Source organism: Lepisosteus platostomus, chromosome 2, assembly GCF_059453375.1.
Source record: "Lepisosteus platostomus isolate fLepPlt1 chromosome 2, fLepPlt1.hap1, whole genome shotgun sequence".
NCBI lineage: Eukaryota > Metazoa > Chordata > Actinopteri > Semionotiformes > Lepisosteidae > Lepisosteus > Lepisosteus platostomus.
Genome location: NC_142612.1, coordinates 73,382,080 through 73,402,543, shown reverse-complemented (window position 1 = coordinate 73,402,543; position 20,464 = coordinate 73,382,080). Strand labels below are relative to the sequence as shown.

The 20,464-nt window shown below is 37.3% G+C and overlaps 2 protein-coding genes across 2 annotated transcripts in view; both read right to left on the bottom strand.

The window, feature by feature from the left end:
- Positions 1 to 384: 384 nt before the first annotated feature.
- On the bottom strand, positions 385 to 6,535 carry LOC148677078 (tripartite motif-containing protein 42-like). The gene is made up of 6 exons (XM_088617608.1): positions 6,287 to 6,535; positions 4,748 to 4,942; positions 3,637 to 4,340; positions 2,456 to 3,198; positions 1,758 to 1,988; positions 385 to 549 (listed from the first exon to the last, which is right to left on the bottom strand). The coding sequence occupies exons 2-6, from the start codon at positions 4,909 to 4,911 to the stop codon at positions 520 to 522; spliced, it is 1,872 nt and encodes a 623-aa protein (XP_088473734.1). The 5' UTR covers positions 4,912 to 4,942; positions 6,287 to 6,535; the 3' UTR covers positions 385 to 519.
- A 2,143-nt stretch (positions 6,536 to 8,678) lies between these two features.
- LOC148677077 (calsyntenin-2-like) overlaps positions 8,679 to 20,464 on the bottom strand; it is a 235,700-nt gene continuing 223,914 nt past the window's right edge. Inside the window, exons 12-17 of the mRNA XM_088617597.1 lie at positions 19,645 to 19,856; positions 17,054 to 17,224; positions 16,591 to 16,736; positions 15,160 to 15,283; positions 13,369 to 13,553; positions 8,679 to 11,443 (exon numbers count right to left, since the gene is read on the bottom strand). Of these exons, the coding sequence (XP_088473723.1) occupies positions 11,240 to 11,443; positions 13,369 to 13,553; positions 15,160 to 15,283; positions 16,591 to 16,736; positions 17,054 to 17,224; positions 19,645 to 19,856 (1,042 nt within the window). The 3' untranslated portion in view covers positions 8,679 to 11,239. The remainder of the gene's footprint in view (positions 11,444 to 13,368; positions 13,554 to 15,159; positions 15,284 to 16,590; positions 16,737 to 17,053; positions 17,225 to 19,644; positions 19,857 to 20,464) is intronic.

The following is a 20,464-nucleotide window of genomic DNA, read 5'->3' as shown; positions in this document are numbered from 1 at the left end:
TAATTATGTCATGATGTAGTGGTGGCAGTTATGCACGATGCCCTGCAGAACACATTACCTTGCATGAATGTTTTTTTTTAATTATTAAAACGTGCACTTCAGGTTTCTGATCAAACTGTTTACTTTGATTAAAGGTCCATGACTAAAAGCCTATCTCTGCATTTATTATCTGGGCCTATACCTCAGAGGTTATATGTAAGGGTTTAGAAATTCATCTGCCAGTGCTACAGCCTTCTTATTTAAAAAAAATCTATGCATATCAAATCTTATTAACTTTCTAGCATCTTGCACAAGCATATGTCGAATCTTATTAAAAACTGTATTCCCTGAAATTAAGCAACAAGACTAAAGCTTGGATTTGACACCAACATAGGAAGATAGAGATATTACGAGAGCCATTTTTAATACTTGAATCCAATCAACAAAAAATGGCACAGTTGAAGCAGGTCTGGAGATGAATGTCAGTCTTCTCAGGTTGCTTATTGGACAATTTAAAGTTAGTTTCCCTAGTCCGTCCAGTCATTCTTCATCAGCATCTTCAGTCATAACCTGGAATTTACAAAATACATTATGCATAAACAGTTTCCTTTATTTTATACAATAATAACTATACCAGTCCTTCATTCACAATTGTTCACCATTTGACACATTTCTGCAAATCAAACACTTTAAGGTGACCTAGAAACAATTTTAGAAGAGTCCTTTTTATTGTGTATTTAGTTGGCCCTAATGGATCACAGCTTTAAAAGATATTAACTGAAATGAACAGCTGGTACTGGATCTGATGTATTTATTATTTATTGAGCAACAACCCTAGAATGCTACCCAATTACAGAGGTAATATAATAGCAAGTCCTAAGCTACAGAAATAGAAGCTAATACTTTATATTGTACAGAAGTGATGGATGTCTGTCTCATTGATCGGCATGAAAAAAAAAGATTTCCTGCGTCATGAATGTTTACAATGAAATATTCACTAAGTTATTAACCAGTGAAATTTAGAATTTACAGTAAACCACAACATAAAGATGGAGCAAGCAATAAACAAGTATTTTAAAATAAAAGTTCGAATCATCCAAACACATATAATACCTCTGGATATTACAATCAGTGTCCTTCATACATCTGTCAGATGTTCAAAAAGTGACAGCTTCATGAGAAATTATGAGAAACTGACAGTTGATATTCAGCATTGCTCAGTCCACAAATACATGGAATATTTAAAAATAGAACAGTTTATTTTGATTTTAAATGTTATGCTACAATTCAAATGCTGCAGACATGAGTTATTGTCACATCAGATTATGCCTCCTGTTCCTGACCTTGGAATAAAACTGATTAAGGAACCTGTTGTGCTTGGTAATCATTTTCATTAAGGAAAGGTTAGGTCATAGTAAAAGGTCAATGTAAAATTAGCATTAAGACTCCTTACACTGCTGTAGCCAAAGATTATTTCCCAGTGGAGACATTTTTTCTCTACAAAAGAAGGTAAAATAAGTATACTTAAACCACTGTGCTTAAATATGCCTTCAGCTTTTTAGTTTTAAACCAACTTTTACAGTTACAGCAAATATTGAATCAACATCCATCTAATTTTTTTTTCAATAGAATACAGTCTAAAAGAATCATAAAATTAACAAAGGGTCCAGTTTTCTTTTTCTCTTAAACTCTTATATTGTTTAACCAGTAAAAGTATGACAACACAAGGTGCACAAAGGTGAAATAATAGAAACTTCAAGAGAAAAGTAATAACTCACCCAGTAAGGACAGCTCCATTTTCCATGGCCATATTTATTTAGTGCTCGCACAGTGAAAAGATACTGGGCTTTGGGTTTCAGAGGGCCTGCTCTGAAAGAGCACATCTTTATGCCGAAGACCATTTCACCTTGATCTTGAGGCAGAACATTGGTGGAACGGATAGAAACTATTTCTTGAAACTTGACATCAAAAGTATCCACCTGTTCTCCAAGAGGCACCATCCAAAAGATCTGAGAAAAGGAATCACATACAGAATTACCTTTCAGGTCTAAAAATTATTGCAAGCAGACATCTAAAACTTTTCCATCTGCTGTAAGGAATCAGGTTTATAACAAAATTAGATGATAAAAACCATCTGGAGTATATTTGTACAAAAGTATAGAGCATAAAACCTATCTTAAGTAATTTATAATATAAATGTATCCTTCTCAAAATAGCTGAAATATATTTCTGTTAAACAGAATAGTCTAATGTTTTGACTGACACACTTAATGTCTTAATTTCTTCTTTGTACAGAAAAATCATGAATGATCACTTAGATAATTTTTCTCTGCAACATTTGTGGACCAATACTTTTCCAAAGAAATTACTGTAATGCCGAATATATTAAGTAATAATATTTCAGTTCTTTTTGGGGTACAGTTTGGGATAAGTGTGTTTTTGATGGTAATACAGTATATTAGTCCAAAGGTAATACCTCAGCTGAGACTCCTTTCACATTGTGCTGGTAGATGACTGGTGGTCTGGGCAGGTGTATCTTACCCTCAGACCTGTCCCCAGCTGGTAAAATCTCTAATTCCTCACTGTTTGAGTTACCCCCAGTATCACTGGAAACCACCCTCATATTGTTTTCCTCAGGCCTGTCCTGGATTGAGTTTTGGGATTCTTCTTTCTCCACTACTTCTGCAGCAGCGCCTATTGATGTGATGGATTGAGCAGTCAGAGTAGCGCTATAGGTTCTTTGGACATTTGGTTTCTTGATGTTTTTATCAAAGATGAGGTACTTAGTATAAAGATCACTCAAACCATCCATGACACTTTCAAAATCCACTGTTAGGTTTTTAAGAGGTTCTTCTTTTAAGCTCTTGTTGGGCTGGTAGATCTCATCTAAAACTGTGTAGATTTCTGAGACGGTGTTATCAATGCCCTGCAGGAACACTGCTTTGTTTCTTTCCTTCTGTGCCTCTTGTGAGTACTGGACCAAGCCCTCCAGGAAAGACAGATGCTTAGAGGAGTAGCTGATGAACTGATCGGCCTCCTCTTGACTTTTCATCAAGAGCATTTCGATCACCTCTGTTATCTCTTCCTCTTTTTCGGTGAGTTTTTTGTGCAAGCTAAGAAATCCTTCTGTTACCCTTCGATGCAGCTCCACACCTTCACACTTAAGCCTGCATGTAAAAAGCTTTACATCCGTGATGTCAGCTTCACATGCATCTTTAACTGAGGAAAAATAAATATTGTTCCTTATTATTTTAGATATATCATATGCTTAGCCCCTGATGAAACCAGTGAATGATAATTAATATGAAAATAATATACAGTATGACTTAAACAACTTCTGGAGTTCTATTTAAGTTGTGCATTGAGTCCTGTGTACATCACACCCTTACTTGAATGTGTGTAGCTTCTGTAAGATATTAATACATAATAGTGACATCTATTTAGAAATATGAAAGATTCCAAAGTTTTTCAGCTATTTTGAGGGCTTCTGAATCCTACTTGATGACATGCATTATAATTGCAAAAGGTTTTGACCCATTTTGCTCTTTATTTTTACAGAAAGCCATGAAAAATAATTTCACTCTTACTGTATATACTTCTGTGGAATCACAGAGAAAACAAATGATCATTGTTGCAGTTAAAATACAAAATACTTACTTCTCCCTGCTTGCTCAAGAGCTGCATTTAGGCTTTTTACTCTGTTAATATAAGCCTCTGAGATCTCTGCTCTTTCATGGCTGATGTGGTTGACTTTCATACACTCTTCACAAATGGTTGCTCCATCAGTGAAGCAATAATATGTCAAGACCTTTTCAGGGTGGTAGAAGCATGCTAGTTCACCTTCCTCTTTGTTGACAGGTTCTGTCAGCATGTGAAACTGGAAAGCAGGGTTACTGTGAAGTTTCTTCAGACATTTCTTGCAGTAATTGAGCATGCAGGTCTTACAATATCTCTCAGATATGTTCTTGTCCTTGAGGCATAGCTCACAGTTGACAAACTCCTCAAATGCCAGGCCCTGCTTCTTTTTAGAGCTACGTGTCTTAGACTGTTGAGAGTATCTTTTCACAATATTTCTAAGAAGGCGGTTTTCCGGAAAATTAAATGTGCCATTGTGCTCACATCTGTGAAGCAGGTTGCAGACTGGACACATGGCAAATTGCAGGTTGCTCTCATCTCGGGATGCCTTTTTCTTAATGGCACCCAGGCAGTGCTTGCATAAACTGTGATTACATGGCAGTACACATGGCTGGGAAAAGATCTTTTTACAGGAGGGACATGTAAGATGTTGGTAGATAGAGCCATCGAGATGAGCAAGTTCTGTTCTGGAATCTGTTGCTCCTGGGGCAGAACCTACAGGTAAACTGTGACAAAAAAGACAACACTGGAACATACTTAAAAGATTGCACTTAATTGTTTCTGTGAAGAAAACTGATTTGAATTAGTGAGTCTCTCCTTGTCTTTAAATGTATGCATTGTTGTTATATAGTACAGACTTGTCAAGCTTTGTGTTAACATGTTTTTCACAATTGAATCTGTTGCCACTTCAAATAGGCAAAGTAAAGAAGGTTGTGAATTAGTTTTTAAATGCATAGATATTAATAAAATTAATAAAATTCTATTAACTTAATAATGACACTGCAAAAGGTATACATATACACACCTAATAATATATATATAATATATATTTAATAGAAGATTTTATATCTCACACAATAAATGATAATGCCGCATTACAACAAGCCTGAGTTTTAGCAAATATCAATTTTACCGCTCATTTGATGTCTCTTTTTTGGGAAGATTTTTCAAATACAGTTGTTTTCCAGGGCTTTTCGGCAAGCTTTCTGTCGATGGTGTCTTATCACCACTGTTCTCTCTCTCTGTACTGCCTCTCCTCCACCACCTGGTTTCTGCCTCGTCTTTTGCCTCTGACATTGTCGTCCACAAGTCTTTCTCAACTCCCCCTCTTGGAATAAATAAATAAAACACATTTCCTCGAAAAGGGGTAAGCTAACAGAAAAACGTCTGAAAACAAAGTCATTCTCAGAACTCGTACTTGACTGTCAAATTTCATTACAAAAATGAGGTTAAAAAAATTACATTAGGGCCCACAAGCCTGCAGAAGGCTCTCTTATTCAGTGCTTTCCTGCACTGATCCCGGGGGACTACTGTCTCTTCTGCGTTTTGCTCTTCCTGAGTTCTTAATCGCAGGCTAATTGATTTCGGTTTTCTATTCAGGGCATATTTTAAAATTTGCGTTCAGCCCTTAAAAGGCCGAATGGGATTTGGAATCAGCCATGTACCAGTTTCTGACTGTTGAAACTCCCTTCATTCAGGTGTGCTGCCTGAAATATGTTCAACTGGACTCCTCGATTTGAAGGAAAATTAAGTTCAGCCCCACCTATGTCCTGTGCATCATAAATTGATACTGAGAGCTATATAGTCAGAAATGAGGATAGGAAAATGGAAGGGATCCTGTTTAAAGTTATGCTTGCTTAAGCTGATTGCAACCATTACCCATGAAGTAGGGTATTTTTGAAGCTCAAGACTGAATACAGAAACAAATTAGCCCTAAGTCAAAACCAGGTCAATTCACACGAATAGCTGCAGCTCGGCTGAAAAGAAAATCAGCAGATATAGAGGTGCCCACTGTCGCAGTTGGAAACCACTGATCACTACAGCCTGTTTTCTTTTTCAGATTTCATGAGTCTGAACTTGGACAAGGAAACAAAGCAAAACAAGGTCATCACACATATTTGCGTAAATGGAACAGGGCTTTACAAGTAGGAGTAGGCAAAACTAAAACTTCGAGTGTATTTTAACTATCATGTACGTACGCTGCACGGTTAATATGTTCGCGAAGTAAATGTCAGGTTTTGACAGCTTAAGATGCGAATGCTCTCAAATTCGTTAAAATTATAGCTCATCTATATCAGGCAGTCTAGAAAATCACATTATTATAAAAAGTGGAATACCTACTCAAATTATTAGCACAAACCCATTATTACTGACAACTTTCTCTTAAAGCTATAACATCTATAGGAAGGTTACACAGTAATACAATCAAAGATTATTTTACATACAGTACATGTATCCATTTAATTTGATGTAAAATGCTAACATCAAATTAGTTTTAGTGTAAAGCCCAGTGTATAGTTTTAAACAATGAGCAAAAGAAGGACCAGCTAATGGCAGAACTCACTCACTAGTATAACTCTAGTTAGTGAAGTTAGAGAGTCACTACGGCGGTCCAAAACTATAGAAAACACTCGTTATATAGAAAACAATATCGTTTATTAAATTAACTCACCAGTCTTCTTGCCTTCACTCTCAAGACATGAGAAATTATAATCACGTTAGAAATTACTTCGGAAACTTAATTATGCCTATTCGTTCAAATGTAGAGAAAATAACATAAAATAAGATAAAAATAAAATAAAATAAAAGAGAAAAAAAGACGTTCACTTTCTTCTGTCAGTAGGAAGTCAGCAAGCAAACGGATAAGAAAAAAAACCTCTAAGGCAGTGTGTTTATAAGCAGACCCACCTGCGACAAAAGCAACATCACAACAGGCTGTATCTATGACGCAATGTACATGCAAGCACGCTATTAGATAATTCAAGCCATAATGATTCAACACCATTGTAATTAATTGAGCTGACGTTGCTTTATGTTTATGACTATTATTGCCATATTAATATTACAAACCTTCGGTTTATGTCCGTATGCAAATTCCTTTCTGCTTCACCAGTTGCGCTATAGCGTCGCGTTAAGAATTTATTTTCTTTAGCCGCTGTCTTAAATGGACGTTCCGCAGTAAACGATGCGTTGGGACATTAACGGAATACGTAAGCGCCATACTCTGCAGATTCATCCATTCATTTTCTATCCGCTTCTTCCAATGCAGAGTCGCAGGGGAGCCGGTCCCTGTCTCGCGCAAGGCAGGATACGTCCTGGACGAGACGCCAGTCAATCGCAGGGCACTCAGACACAACTAGGCCAATTGTCCCAGAAGGCAGGTAGAAACAGGTGCACCCAGAGCAAAACCACGTGAGCACAGGGAGAATATACTGTACAAACTGCATGCAGATTTCACCCCATGTCTGCCACTGAACTCAGGTCTCTAGCCCAGTGAGGCAACATTGGCAACTACTGTGCACTGTGCATCTCTTAACAGAGTCTCCAATAGTAAAAACACCTCTACAGCACATGATTAGCTAATTCTCAGCAAACTCCCCAAAATATAGAAAGATGGGTTGCTTGTGTGAAATTCATATATAACATTATAATTTAAAGCTTTTGACATTATTTGGCCAATATAATAGACCATATCATTTTGACAGTTTACACCAGAATACTTTCTTTCAGTCATCTCTAGTTACAGTTAATCAGACTGAGTTTAAAAGGTAAAACATCTCACTGGTTATCCTAAACACACCTTTCTGGAATGATAAAACAAAGGCGGGGAAGTGCTGTATATCAAGAAATAAGAAAGACAAGGCTCTATGCTCAGTTACTGAAGTCACTCAGGTCAACCAAAGAAATATTTGTCCATGTATTGCATTTTCTCTCTAAAACATAGAAAGTGTTTTGTCTCCTGTAAGAGCAAGTTTATCATTCTAATCCGGTGCTGTTTTACAGCAGTACTCAGTCAGGACTGCATATAGGATTTTACAAAAAGCAAAGATGACCTGCACAGGGCCTAAAACTGTTATAAAAAATGATTTCTGGATGGGTTCTACTTGTGGAAGTGTATAGGGAATTAGGGCTTCACACACTTTCTGTGCCTGAAACAATTGCAGAATAGAAATGATGAACAAAGGAGGTCACCCTGGACTCCCAATTTGGTCTGTGTTGCTCATAATGTTATGATTCAAGAAGCCTTGAACTTTGCCTTGAAATTTCCCTGTGAGTCCACATACAAAACTACAAACTAGATTGTCGGCTCATTTCATACACCCACCTCATTGTGTGTGAAGGCATCCGAATATGTTTATTCCTGAATCTACTTCCAGGTGTTCCCATTGGCCCCGATGTCATCAATCCTGCCGAAAGTATGGGTAGTTACAATCCGGACTTTCTCGGCATTAGCCATCCCCAGAGACTGTACCATGGTCCTTTAAAGTAGGTACAATAACAGCAGGAGATGATAGAAATTCAGTCTCCAGACTTTCTTGGTCTTTGATGTGTTCATCTAAAGTTATGATACAGCTAGCTGTTATTGGGAGGTATAAACAAATTGTTACAGCAAGCTCATGGACAGTTTTAAACCCATCTGAAATCGGACCTGAACTGTACTTGTCTATGTGGGAATACATTCTTTGTCAGATTAGAAATCCACAATTTTATAATCCAGGTTGATTTTTTCTTGCATTTTAGGGAGAAATAGACCTAGAAACCCCAGGGGATTCACATCATCAAAAACAAAAATGCCTCTATTACTTTTGGAGTGTTTTAAAATGATTAATAATCCAAGAACTGAAAATGATTTTAGTCAGTAATATACTGTAATTAAATATTCCAAACATCTAGTTAATAACATTCAATATTCCTTTGTCACAGTTTTCCTAGGTGAATTCAGTTTGGACAATCTAAACAAATATTCCCGCAAGTCTGTGTTCTAGCAAAATGAATTTGCGGTATCATGTTTTACTAAAAGGTGTGCTGTTCTACGAATGAGTGTTCTTTGACAAGAACCAGCTAGATTCTAAAACAAGGTTTTATTGGCCAATGTACAGAAAGTGCTGTAGTGACCACCAAAAAGGGAAAACGAAAAAAAGACACATTTGTTTTACACATTATATAGGGTTGATATTTTAAACAGCCTTTTTTCCTCTATAACAACAGACATTTTGAAAACCATGAATCATATGTAAAAATTTGCCGGAATCTGACAATACAAACATAAAAGCAAAAATAGCAATGAGCAAGGCTCACAACAGTGACATCACAAGCACAGGTATTAAGCATATGAAATCCTAATCACTGCCACAAACTTCACTTGTACCTATACATTTCAAAATTACAGTCTCCCAGCTAAATCACAGGGTAAAAAGCAAGCAAGGTCCAATCGTTATCTAGGAATCCTCTGTCGTGATTTCTTGTGAGGGGAGGAGGGTAAAATACACAAACACTTTTAGCCTTTGCAAACATATTTAACCAAACTAACCCCTTGACTTAAAGTCTGTTTCGTGAAGCCCTTTGTCTCCAGTTTATTACCAACCATTTCCAGTCTGTGCATCACTGAAATGGAGGATGTTCTTTATTAAGTGGAAATTAAAGCCATTATGTACAGTACAGTAATTACATAATATTGTGCTGTACTCACTTAAGTGGCCTGCCATATTTTTATCTACAGCCTCATTTAAAAGTGTATTTATATGCAGCTATCCTGTTAATATGGTTGTTTTTAACTATAGCATGAGCTTTTCATCTTCACAGTTTGCACCTAGCTAATCTTTTAATCTGATCTTTTGTTCAAATAAGCGTTCCACATTTTTTTTTTCAGTTAAATGTTTGAGACCGTTAAGATGTCACAAAGGCTGAGAAAAAAATGAAAATTAAACTATGGCTTCCTGACTTCATAATATGTAGTCCTGGAGTACAGACTGATTTATGTGAGCTAGAAAATTATACTGTATATTTTTTAATGGGAAATAGTTAAAAGACTTTGAAAACGACAATGAGTTTCTGCAAAGGATATTGGCTTGGCTCGTGTGTTTTATCGTTTCAAGGCATATAGCATGATCATGCAGTACCCACCATTTCAAAAAAAGGCAGAAGAGAATCACATTGACTTTCCATAGATTTCAGGTTTTAGTATTTGCACTTTAAAAATAAAAATTAATGACAAGCAGAGACAACCTTGAAGATGTTAAGACAGACATAGGATAAGCAGGTCATCTACAAATATAGAAACAAGCTGAGCTGCCTTTCAAACAAGCAATTGGAGGTAAATACAAACGTAAGAAGCCTGGATCAGGCCTTCAATTTCCTATTCTAAGTGGTATTTACAGAATAGTATATAAAAATGTAGATATTGTCTTTCCCCTTGTAATGTGCCATCAAAACCTAAGAGAAAAAAATAGACCTATCAAGAAAAGCAGAAACATCAAATCCACAGCTCTGAAATCAAATATTAACTACGCACAAAAGAAAACCTTTCAGTGCATTTGAGCCAGCCAACGTTTTTAAGTGTTAAATGAACAAAACATTCTTAAAATACTAAAATATTATAATTAAAATAGATTCCATTGAGAAAATTTAAATATTAAAATATTGCAAAGAAATGCAATAATGTCTTTATCAAAGAAAATAATTCAACACTTGTTGTATTTAACTTAGGACATACAGTACATCATACAGTGTATACATTGCAAGGGACATTTTAGAATTGTGTTGATTTTCCCAACTTCACATGTTGTGGTGGTTTTAATTTCGTGGATATTGGAAACTGATTACAAATTCCAGAGGCTGACAAATTACTTTGGACCCAGAAATATGTGAAAAAAAGCTATTAACAGGCAATTGTACTTCTAGCATCATTAAAAATTAAGCTGTTTGGGCCAAGACTACAGATTGTTTAACAAGACTAAGTAGACATCTTAGGAGAAAATAGCTTCACATGTGCAAGATCACTGAGGTTAACGCAGTGGAACAGAGGTCTGTTACCCATGTCCTGTAAAGCAAGCAAGCCTTCTGTTTTAAGATTTTGCTCTGAAGGACTTAACTGGATTGAACAGTTGTTCAATTATTAGACCTTAACACATTTTCCACATCTCTGTTCACTGACCATTTAAAGCTACCTAAAAAACCCACAAGACAATGGCTCTCCAGGCCCAGGGGTACAGATCCCGACAGCAGAGGGAGCTGGTATTGAGCAATACCATTTTATGGAATATCGGCCAGAGCATATTCATTAACTGCCATAGTACTACAAAGTTATGTCATGCAATCATCTGGATTTTGTATAAACACAAATTCACTGTGATAACCATTGAAATATATTATATATATCATATAATATATATATATATGGAATTATGATAAATTGCTATGTTTTGCCAATGGAAGTGCAAACATGTGGCCAATATTAATGCTGTATCAGATAATGTAGTGGTACACATTTCCAGTCAGCAGAGGGCAACATTTCATTAGGTGTGAAGCTTCTTGTCAGACTTGAATTCAAATAGGTTGATAGTCTTGCCAATGAATCAGTAGCCTTAGATTTAGGCATAGATTTCAGAGTATGTCTAAAGGATGTCTAGTAAGGTAACGTTGAGGTGTCCCACTCCAGATGTTCCCTCCTCTTGATGTCCTGCTGACCCCCAGCCCTGACAGGCTCCTCCTCCTCACTGTCTTCTGACTCAGCACTAGTGATGTCATCTTCCTCCAGCTCGTCTTCCTCCTCCTCCTCTTCCTCTTCCTCACTCCCATCTTCCTCAGCTTGCTGTGGCTCTTCATAGTTCTATAACAGTGACAGACACGTTAAATATCAGGGTACTAAACAGTGTCAGTGGAGCTCTGTGTATAGAAGACTGTATTAACATAGGCGTGATTGATTGCACATGCATTCAAGAAACCTTTTTTTTTTCTTCTGAGGACAATAAATGAAATTTCTCAGATTCAGTGACATTAATCTATTTACACAGCAGATGGCTTACGTTGAAGGAAGAAATATTAGAGCCTGATGTAGCTTTAAAGAAACAAGGAATGGTTGATTCCAGACTGAGACGTAAAAGAAAAACAAAACGGGAATCTTTTGAGTGTCGAGTCTTCCTTTCATGTGTTGGAGAGAATGAAAAAGAGCAGAAATATGAGGCAAAAGGGTGAGGTAGGGGAGGCTAAAGAAAGGAAGTATGAAAATGGGCAACAGGATGTGAAAATATGACTAAGGTGATGGGAATCCGGGGAGCGAATTCCAGGCGATGTATGGAAGGCAGCAATCTTTAAATGAATGAAGTGATTAGAATGAGATTAGTCAATTGCAGTTGCTGGGGGAATGTGTGCATCAAGTCTAAGTCAAAAGTAGAATGCCCATATTATAGGACTGCTGAACACAGTGTTTGGATTATTAATAGATGATGAGCAGAGACTTTCTGTAAAACATCACATAATGGAAACGAGTTACCACAAAAGAGGAGTCATGGAACTTATAGTACCTCCAGAAATATGTATTGGAGGTGCCAGAGACCTTGAAACATTTATTTATGTTTGGTCTAATTCACTGGTGTGGAGTTAATCATTGTAATTTCAGTATTTTCTTGTTAGAACTATTGGCACTCTCCTTCATGATGATGTTAATAAACAAAATGTCACATTTTGAAGTTTATTTTTCAGCTCCCAGAAAAAGTTCCATTTTTGCAGTCCCTAGACAACTTTTCATTTGTGTTTCATTATTCATTGTTTTCCCCACTATGAAACCACTGCTCACATTGCTTTCTTATAAACACATTTGTTCTTTTCACTCAGACTGCAAAAAAAAGGTTGTACTGCCCTGAAGCATTGTTAATAAAAGGCTACGTACTTATTAAAGTGAGGTTAGAATTTAAAATCTGATGAACAAGAAAAGCATGCCGTTTCTAAATAAAAACAACAAGTCTGTACTGCCAGTGAAGCAGTGAGTAGCTATGTAAAGAAAGGGTTTTCATGACTGAGAGGATATTGGCAGGAAAAGAAAGAAGGGTGATGAAGATATTAATCAGTTTGACAGGTGTGCTGGGGTTTACCTTGCACTCCTTAATTTATTTATGTACTGATGCTCATTCTGCTTCAAGAACAATACTAACTTAGAAGACCAAAAAGAGACAGATTTTTCAATCATGGACATCCCTCAAGGGCAACACTACAGAGCAATACTTTAAGAAGAGGCCAGAATTAGTTCAATTAAGGCTTAATCAGACCGACTGAAGGAGATTGAAGGTGCTGGTGATTTAAGGAGATCTGCTAAACCCGCTGGGCCTGATTTTCTCAAAGAACAGGCTTGAAGAGCCCTGTAGACCAGCAGTTATTTTGTCTACCCGACTCATGTTAGCTTCATTCAACACTGTAGTGTGTACTGTACATTACTTCACATCACAGTGTTATTCATATAATCTGGTTATGTGTATGCCTCTAGGTTCTGATACCACTGTTAGTATTTTCTTACATCACACTGCATGGGACCTGTTGGAAATATGATTTTGTGTTTTCATCATAAAATCATGTAATGCTTTGACTACCACATTTAGTCAGACCTTAGATGTGGTTGACCTAGCCATCAAAGCCTAAGATCTCTCAGATGGGTTCAAGTGGATGCTTTTATGAGACCCAATGTAGTAATGTCACCATGACAGGCTCATTTTACACTATGCTTTACTGTACGTGAATACACAGAAAAGACCATGGACTTACTTCCATTGGGTTTACAGTAATCGTCAAAGCTGAATCATCCCAGTCCATCTCATTTTCTTTTGCTTCATCTCCATTCTTGGAGGATCGTTGGTGAGCTACATGGATCCTGTAGATGCCCAGGACTACAATCAGGACCAGGGAGCTGATGCATACCACAATCACCACTGTTGCAGCACTTGGGATTGCTGAAAAAAAAAACAGATACATCTTGTACACACATCCACTGCACACTGCTAACAAACAAAAAACTTACAAACATATACTCAGTTGGCTTAAAAAATTTTTTGGAGAAAAACATTATTAACTGGAAACAGAATGAACATTTATTCCATGAACATGTTTGCAACATCTGGTTAAAGTCTGGAATGTGTAATTATGAGCTGGCAAATGGATGTCTGATATGTGAACTGGTACCACACTGAAGGTATCCTCCACCCAAGAAGAAAGACACAGGCTGAAAACTAGAAGACGAAGCCTTCACGATGGCAATTGTATCTCTTGGCATTCTGCTATTCAACTAACTACTCAGACTATAACTGGATGGATTTACCAAACGTTTCAGAAAAGTTATTCAAATGCCTTTTAGAAATTTGGGAACCTGGTCACAAAGTAATAATATCTTTACTCATGCAGTAGGGACAGATGTCCTGGGAGGTACCAGGTGGCTAGCAGGCATCATCCCCCAGCAGAATGCATGGCAAAGGGAACATTTGGAAGGCAATGGACAATGGACAATGGATTTAACTGGATCTATTTCCAAAACAACAGTGTGGTTCCCATAGACCGATAAGAAGTATTTTAATTCATTGCAGAAACCTTCTCTCACTGACAAAGTCTTATTATTTTGATCAAGTGTAGGTACAGACAAGTTGTCTTATGTTTCATAAAGTTAAAGTAAGCATTTTAAACCAGTGTGTGGAGAAAATGGAACAAGCAAAATTCACAAGTATTTTTTTTGTGAATTGGAACACACTGTCTATCTTAATTACTTTCTTAATCCCTTGTAGTCCACACGAGTGACAAACCTGACATTGTTATGAAGTCCTTACAGCCAGCCAACAGAGCAGTAAGGTATGAAGGACTCACTTTAATTGACCGTTTTATTCATTTTCTTTCTTCCTGTATGTAATAAGTATTAAGAAATCAGCTGCAGCTTTTGATCTTAGTTGAGATTCAATGTTTCTGCCTCTGTGAGGTGATCCCAAAGGATGTATAATAGAATAACTCGTATTATCCACCTTGTTAAAATACTAGAAGAAAATCGTTTTTTTCCAACTACTGCTCTCATCTGCAGCCTTCTTTATGAGCGAAACTTAATTATATTCACTTATTGGACAAATATAATAACCTCGCAGCAGTGTAAAATCATTGGCAGAAGTGTTAAAGGCAACACATCTGACAGCTTCCAGTCAGACTGTTTTTTTTATAAAAACCAAAACAGATTTTTGGAACAGATTAAATTAGTTAGCCTTTTCAGCATAACAAACATCTTCTATTTGTGTGACTGACTTCATTTAGCTCTAGGCAGCACCATATACTGTATGTACAGTATTACTGTATTAACCCTTTAATGACCCATGTTGAAGGAATGTGTTAATGTGCTTGCTTTATTGAACACAAGGTGTACAAACGTACTAAGGGTTATTCCACAACTCTAAAGTCCCATTTCTGTAATACAAGTCATAATATACATTGAGAATGCAAGGGCTCAGACTGGAGACATCATGCAGAATAAAGTCCTGTACTGTATGTTGCAGCCTTTAATAGCAAAATGCGGCAGCAGTTTGTTACCTGAGCTGTGAGCAGTGTTTAAATTGTGCCCCATCACTGGATGGTGAATTGCCTGGAGGTACTGAGGCTGAACAGCCATGTGATTTACATGCTCCATGAAATTCGAGCTGTGTAGGACATTAACCTTTAGAAGGGAAAGCAAGTGTTTCAGTTAGTACAAGCTTACAAATCCTGGGAGAGAAATACCCTGCAACTAAATAGAAGGCTGTTAAAAAGAGAATAAATTAAGGAAGGGACACAGTGAGGTTCAGGACAATTTTGAAAAGACATTACAGTTTAAAAATATTGGCCATGAAAAATAGATTATTTACCATTTCACTAATTTTTATTTGAAAAAGTTTTAAAAGGTGTTCAGACAATGAAGTACTGGGATCCAAATGTGAGCTTTCATACAGTTAAATAACTATTCGATATTGCTGCTTGCTTTATAAATTTGAGAAAAATATATTTTTATTTTCTAACCACCTAACGTGGAAATGCCATGTTTTCAGACTCATGGCTCTCAAGCAACAACTCCCGTGTCCACAAAGTGAGAACAAGAACCATGTTTTTGCAACACACCCCCACAAGACAGAGACATTCATCTGTTCCAGAGCGGCGTGTATGAGGGCTGGTGTCGACTGGATGCATTTGTGCTGCATCTCCCACTAATGTAGCAGCAAACTTGCTGACATCTGGCACAAGACACTGGCTGACTAACACCCCAACACTAACTACCCCAAAACACTCTGACAGTAGTGTGCTCTGCCACTTGGGGAATCTCATTCAAAGTCGGCTACTAATATGAATCAGCTTTGATTTAATAATATCTTGTCCATAATTCTCAACCTGCTCCCTGAGCAATCACAATTTAGGTAGGGTAGGTAGGTCCCCTTTTCAGGCCATAAAGGCTCATGAAGGAATGGGGGGCAAGGGCCACCATTTTTCTCGACCATCCACCACTGGAGGTGGAGGTGATGTGGTCAGCATCACACTCCGGCCGGCCTGTTACCCCTGGAAGGATTAACCCCCGGTACTCGTTTAGAAAGAAGGCTGAGTGGACCTGGGAGCCGTCTGGAAGGAATTAGAACAACTACATCGCTTGACCCTACCTGGGCTTAAACCCAGAACATTCCAGTCAGGAGCTACACGGCCTTGTCGTCTGAGCTACCACGGCTCCAAACACAATTTACATTTTGGAAAATATTGTAGTCTTTGCATCAGCAAAGAGCCCAATTCTATAAAACTAAGAACTAATGTTGCTTTTTATAGCAGTATTATTCCGAGATCCACTTTTAAACGGACAATAAAAACAATTAGAATATAATAAAAAAGTGCCTAATTCAACATTAGTAAACCTGATTTTCCAAGAGCTATATAAGTTACCCATTACTCTTAATTTCTTTAACAGTTCTTGGGCATTAACAGAATATTTAAAAACAATGTACATACCTCTAAATTAAATTCATTACTTGTGTATCTTCCATTCAGCTCTGAGCATGTTAGTCTAAATTTCCTCTCGAAAAGGTCACCAGTGTGCCAGTTGCGGTATCGCACCTGTCGGATAACTTGCTCATAATTTGACATTGAGTCCACACCTGTGACAAAAAAAGGATTGATATTAATGCAGAATATCCATCTGGGTATATTACGCATTATGCTAAATAAAATAATGAAATGTGGTTCCTTAAAACGAAGATTCCAAAACAAAATTCTTCCAGTCGGTTTCAAACCTCACCTTTATTCATCTGGGGACAAATGTTTAGTAAATACTGCTGCCTGCAATTTTTATTTTGTGACTGGAGAGAATTCATTATTATTGAAATATAAGCACTGTTCACTGCTCCTGTGATGTACAGTAATTTCGTCTGGTCAATTATTCTAGGAAATTCCCTTTGATAATTCAAAACCATACCATAAACAGAGATTCCTGATGTGGAGTTTGTGGCATCCAAATGTTTTCCACGCAACTCATTGCCATTCAGCTGAAGACACTCCCGGTCTGGGTTAAGTTCCTCCCCAATAACCAGAATATCACAGTAATCCAAGTTGTGAATGATTTCCTCCAGCACACCAGCCCCGTGAGCTGCAAATGCAAGACAGAGAAATCATGGGCATGACTATGAATCAAGATAATGCACTTAAATCTCATTGTGACAAGCTGCGAGTATGACCAATTTTACTTTAACTCTTTCTCATTTCTGTATAGCTTGGCGACACAAAGTGTGAGGTTGGCTTCATTATTCAAAGGTGACTGTGGCTGATTGAAGAAAACCCATTTAATACAATAGCAATATCCAGCATTATGTTGAGCAAGGGCCAGCAGTCTTCTTAAGTAGAGGGCACTAAGATTTATGGTGGGTTATCCTGGCAAACAATGGCAAACTCCATCCTGTTATTCAGCAAAATTGATTGAATGATACCTGAAACCCTAAACCACCACATGAAAAATATGCTAAAAAAAATTAAAAAAATTAAATGGCACTACAAACTAAACACATTTTGGTTACTGAATGCACTGTATAAAACAAGCCCTGTTTGCCAAGCAACTGCCTGAACATTATGAGACTTCTGAAATATTTGTACATGTAGAATTATTCTATGCAGCCTTTCTCTAAAGAATCATTCCACCTCTTGCGGGTAAAATCATGTTTTTATTTCAGAACATACGATTGTGAAGGTCCCTAGCGAGACAATAATCTTTTTCAAAGAAGATTCTTGGAGGTGTGAGTCATTTCTGGCTTCTTGCAGATTCCCTCAGCTCCTTTTCCAGGTGTCTGTAAAATCTTGAGACTGTTGCTAAGAGGGAGCTCCTGGACAGCGGTGGTGATGTGAGATGCAACTTGCAATTTCAGCTGTTGCAAACAAGAAGGGACAGGCTATTTCTGCCCCCCATGAGAAAATCTAATCTAAAAGTGTTTCTATCACCACCTGAGGCTACCTCTTGACTGACTGGTTGTGTGAGGATCACTGAGGAACAGGGAAACAGGCAGTGGAGCTTTCACCTGTACACTTATTATTTAGAAATCAACAGGGACACTCAACACAATATGAAGTGAGCTAGTTTAATAAACTTTATATTGAAGACTTCTTGTAGCTTGTCTTTTATTCTTTTGTCTTTTGTATTTTGCATATTTTAATATCTCAGTTTATAGAACTTTTTATAGTAAAGTGATGTGCAATTTTGAATCTTTTTGAATTGTTTTGTCTTGATTGGAATTGTGTATGAAAGACACCATATAATGTGGATGTGATAAGTCAAGCTAGCGATCGAGTGACTAAAAGCAAATTTGCACAATTGCTTTATGACTATGAACCAGATAGTGAGAACAATAATTAATACTGTATACAATGGACTTGTTTAATAGACTGATGATTAACCATGCATCTAGACTTGTTAACCAGAAATAACATTAGGCAAAGATAAGTGCTCATCAGGTCGATGAAACCACTGTAATTCTTCAGCTTCTCATCAGAAGTGATAATGTGAATACTTCTAAGGTGTTTAAGATTCTGATATGGATATTTTCCTCATAAAGGCATTTAATTTCCATCCCATTTATTAATTATGATAGTCCTTCATAATTTACAGAAAATTCAACTTTGAATTTTAATTTTCATTTCAAATTTTATTCAGAGTCATTTTTAGCTAGGCAGAATCCTTACTCAGCATGAGAGCTGATGATGTCCTGATTCTGTATCCTGAAGGTTTGTTGCCCTTCATCTTTCCTCAAAACCCTGTGCCTGACAGGTGATTGAAAACTGGACTTTAAATTGCACTCAGGTGGAACCCATCATTAGTAACCTAGCAAAGCAATCTTTGGAGAATAAATTCCTATAGCAGAGCATGATAACCAACACTTTATAATACATTGTAGGCCACAAGGAATACATTCCTTTTACTGCATTAGTTTAAAAATATTTATAAATTTACTTGGAATCAAATCAATGCATATTCAATATACATTATGTTAAAAAAGAACTAGACACATCAATCAAGAACATTAGAGACGAGTTGTCTTTACACATTGGGAAAGAGACAACAGCATTTTAATGCCACAATTTTCATAAAAGGAGTAAGAAGGACTCTTTGTATCATAAGCACATGGCTAAATTATTTTATTATAAAACTATCTCAGATTAAGCTGGTTTCCACCAAAGCCATTGTGGGGAAAGAAACAATTGAGGTTGCCCCAATGAAAATGTATAAAATTGATGTATGTGGAAGCAGACCTAAATCATGGCAGCTGTTCAATTTTCTTTACATTTAGGACCAATACTGTATATCTGGATCGATTTTAGGATGCTGTGCCTAGTTTGGGAGGGTACAGAACAGTATAATAAACGAACGAGAGGCATTCAATGAGAGAAAGCAGAAACACAATCCATCAACGGCCGAGAGTATGAGCAGTTATTGGATACTTTGTCCATTGTACGGCATTCATGTGTCCCTGAGGCTTGGTGTGTCTTAGTTTCCCCTGCTGCTGGCTCATGAGGGCGACTTGCCTGGTCTTTCTGCCGGCTGCTCAGATTTGATGACGGTGCTGATGATCCGAATGTCAGGGAACAGCACGAAACCCTGGGAGCTTTCAAACTCAGCCGCCGGGCGTGCAAAGTGGTCCACTCCATTGATGGTGATCCGCGGCTCACTGGGCTGGAGGACCATTACAAAGGCATCAATGTCAGGGATGGTGATGCACGTGTCTTCCCCAAAACACCTGCAAGTTAAATAAAAACAACAGAAAACTATGAACGCTGACCCATCACTACATGGTGACCTCAGATCCATGAAAGTGTCGCAGAAAGATTTTTTTTATCAGAAGTGCATGATGATAAAAATATAGAGCAGCCGGTTGACAATTTATGACACTAAATGGATACTTCATAATCTTCATGTGTAGCCAAGTGCAGGAGTTCTTTGGAGTCCTTTCTATCAAACGTGTATAATTTATCACAGCATAGCTTAAGCAAGAGGCTAGGCTTCAGGTAAGATTCTCAATATCATGTTCCAAATTGTACATAAAGAGAAATAAATATCCTAGAAGGCAGAAGTGACAGATAAATATTTAGTATACTGCTGTAGCTATAGCCTACTGGCATTTACTGTCAAAATGGTTGTCATAGACTGTACAATACTTAGATATAGTCTGTGAAGAGGACTTAAACCTGAACTCTCTATAAACGAAAAATCAGGACGCTTTATGAAAACTTGGCACCATCTACACATTAACAGAGAGCTGCTTAATCATATTAAGGGTCATGGCAATTCACTACCCAACCTGGAAGGACAGTGTTAGGGGGCAAAGTGAATTTTATTGAACATTTA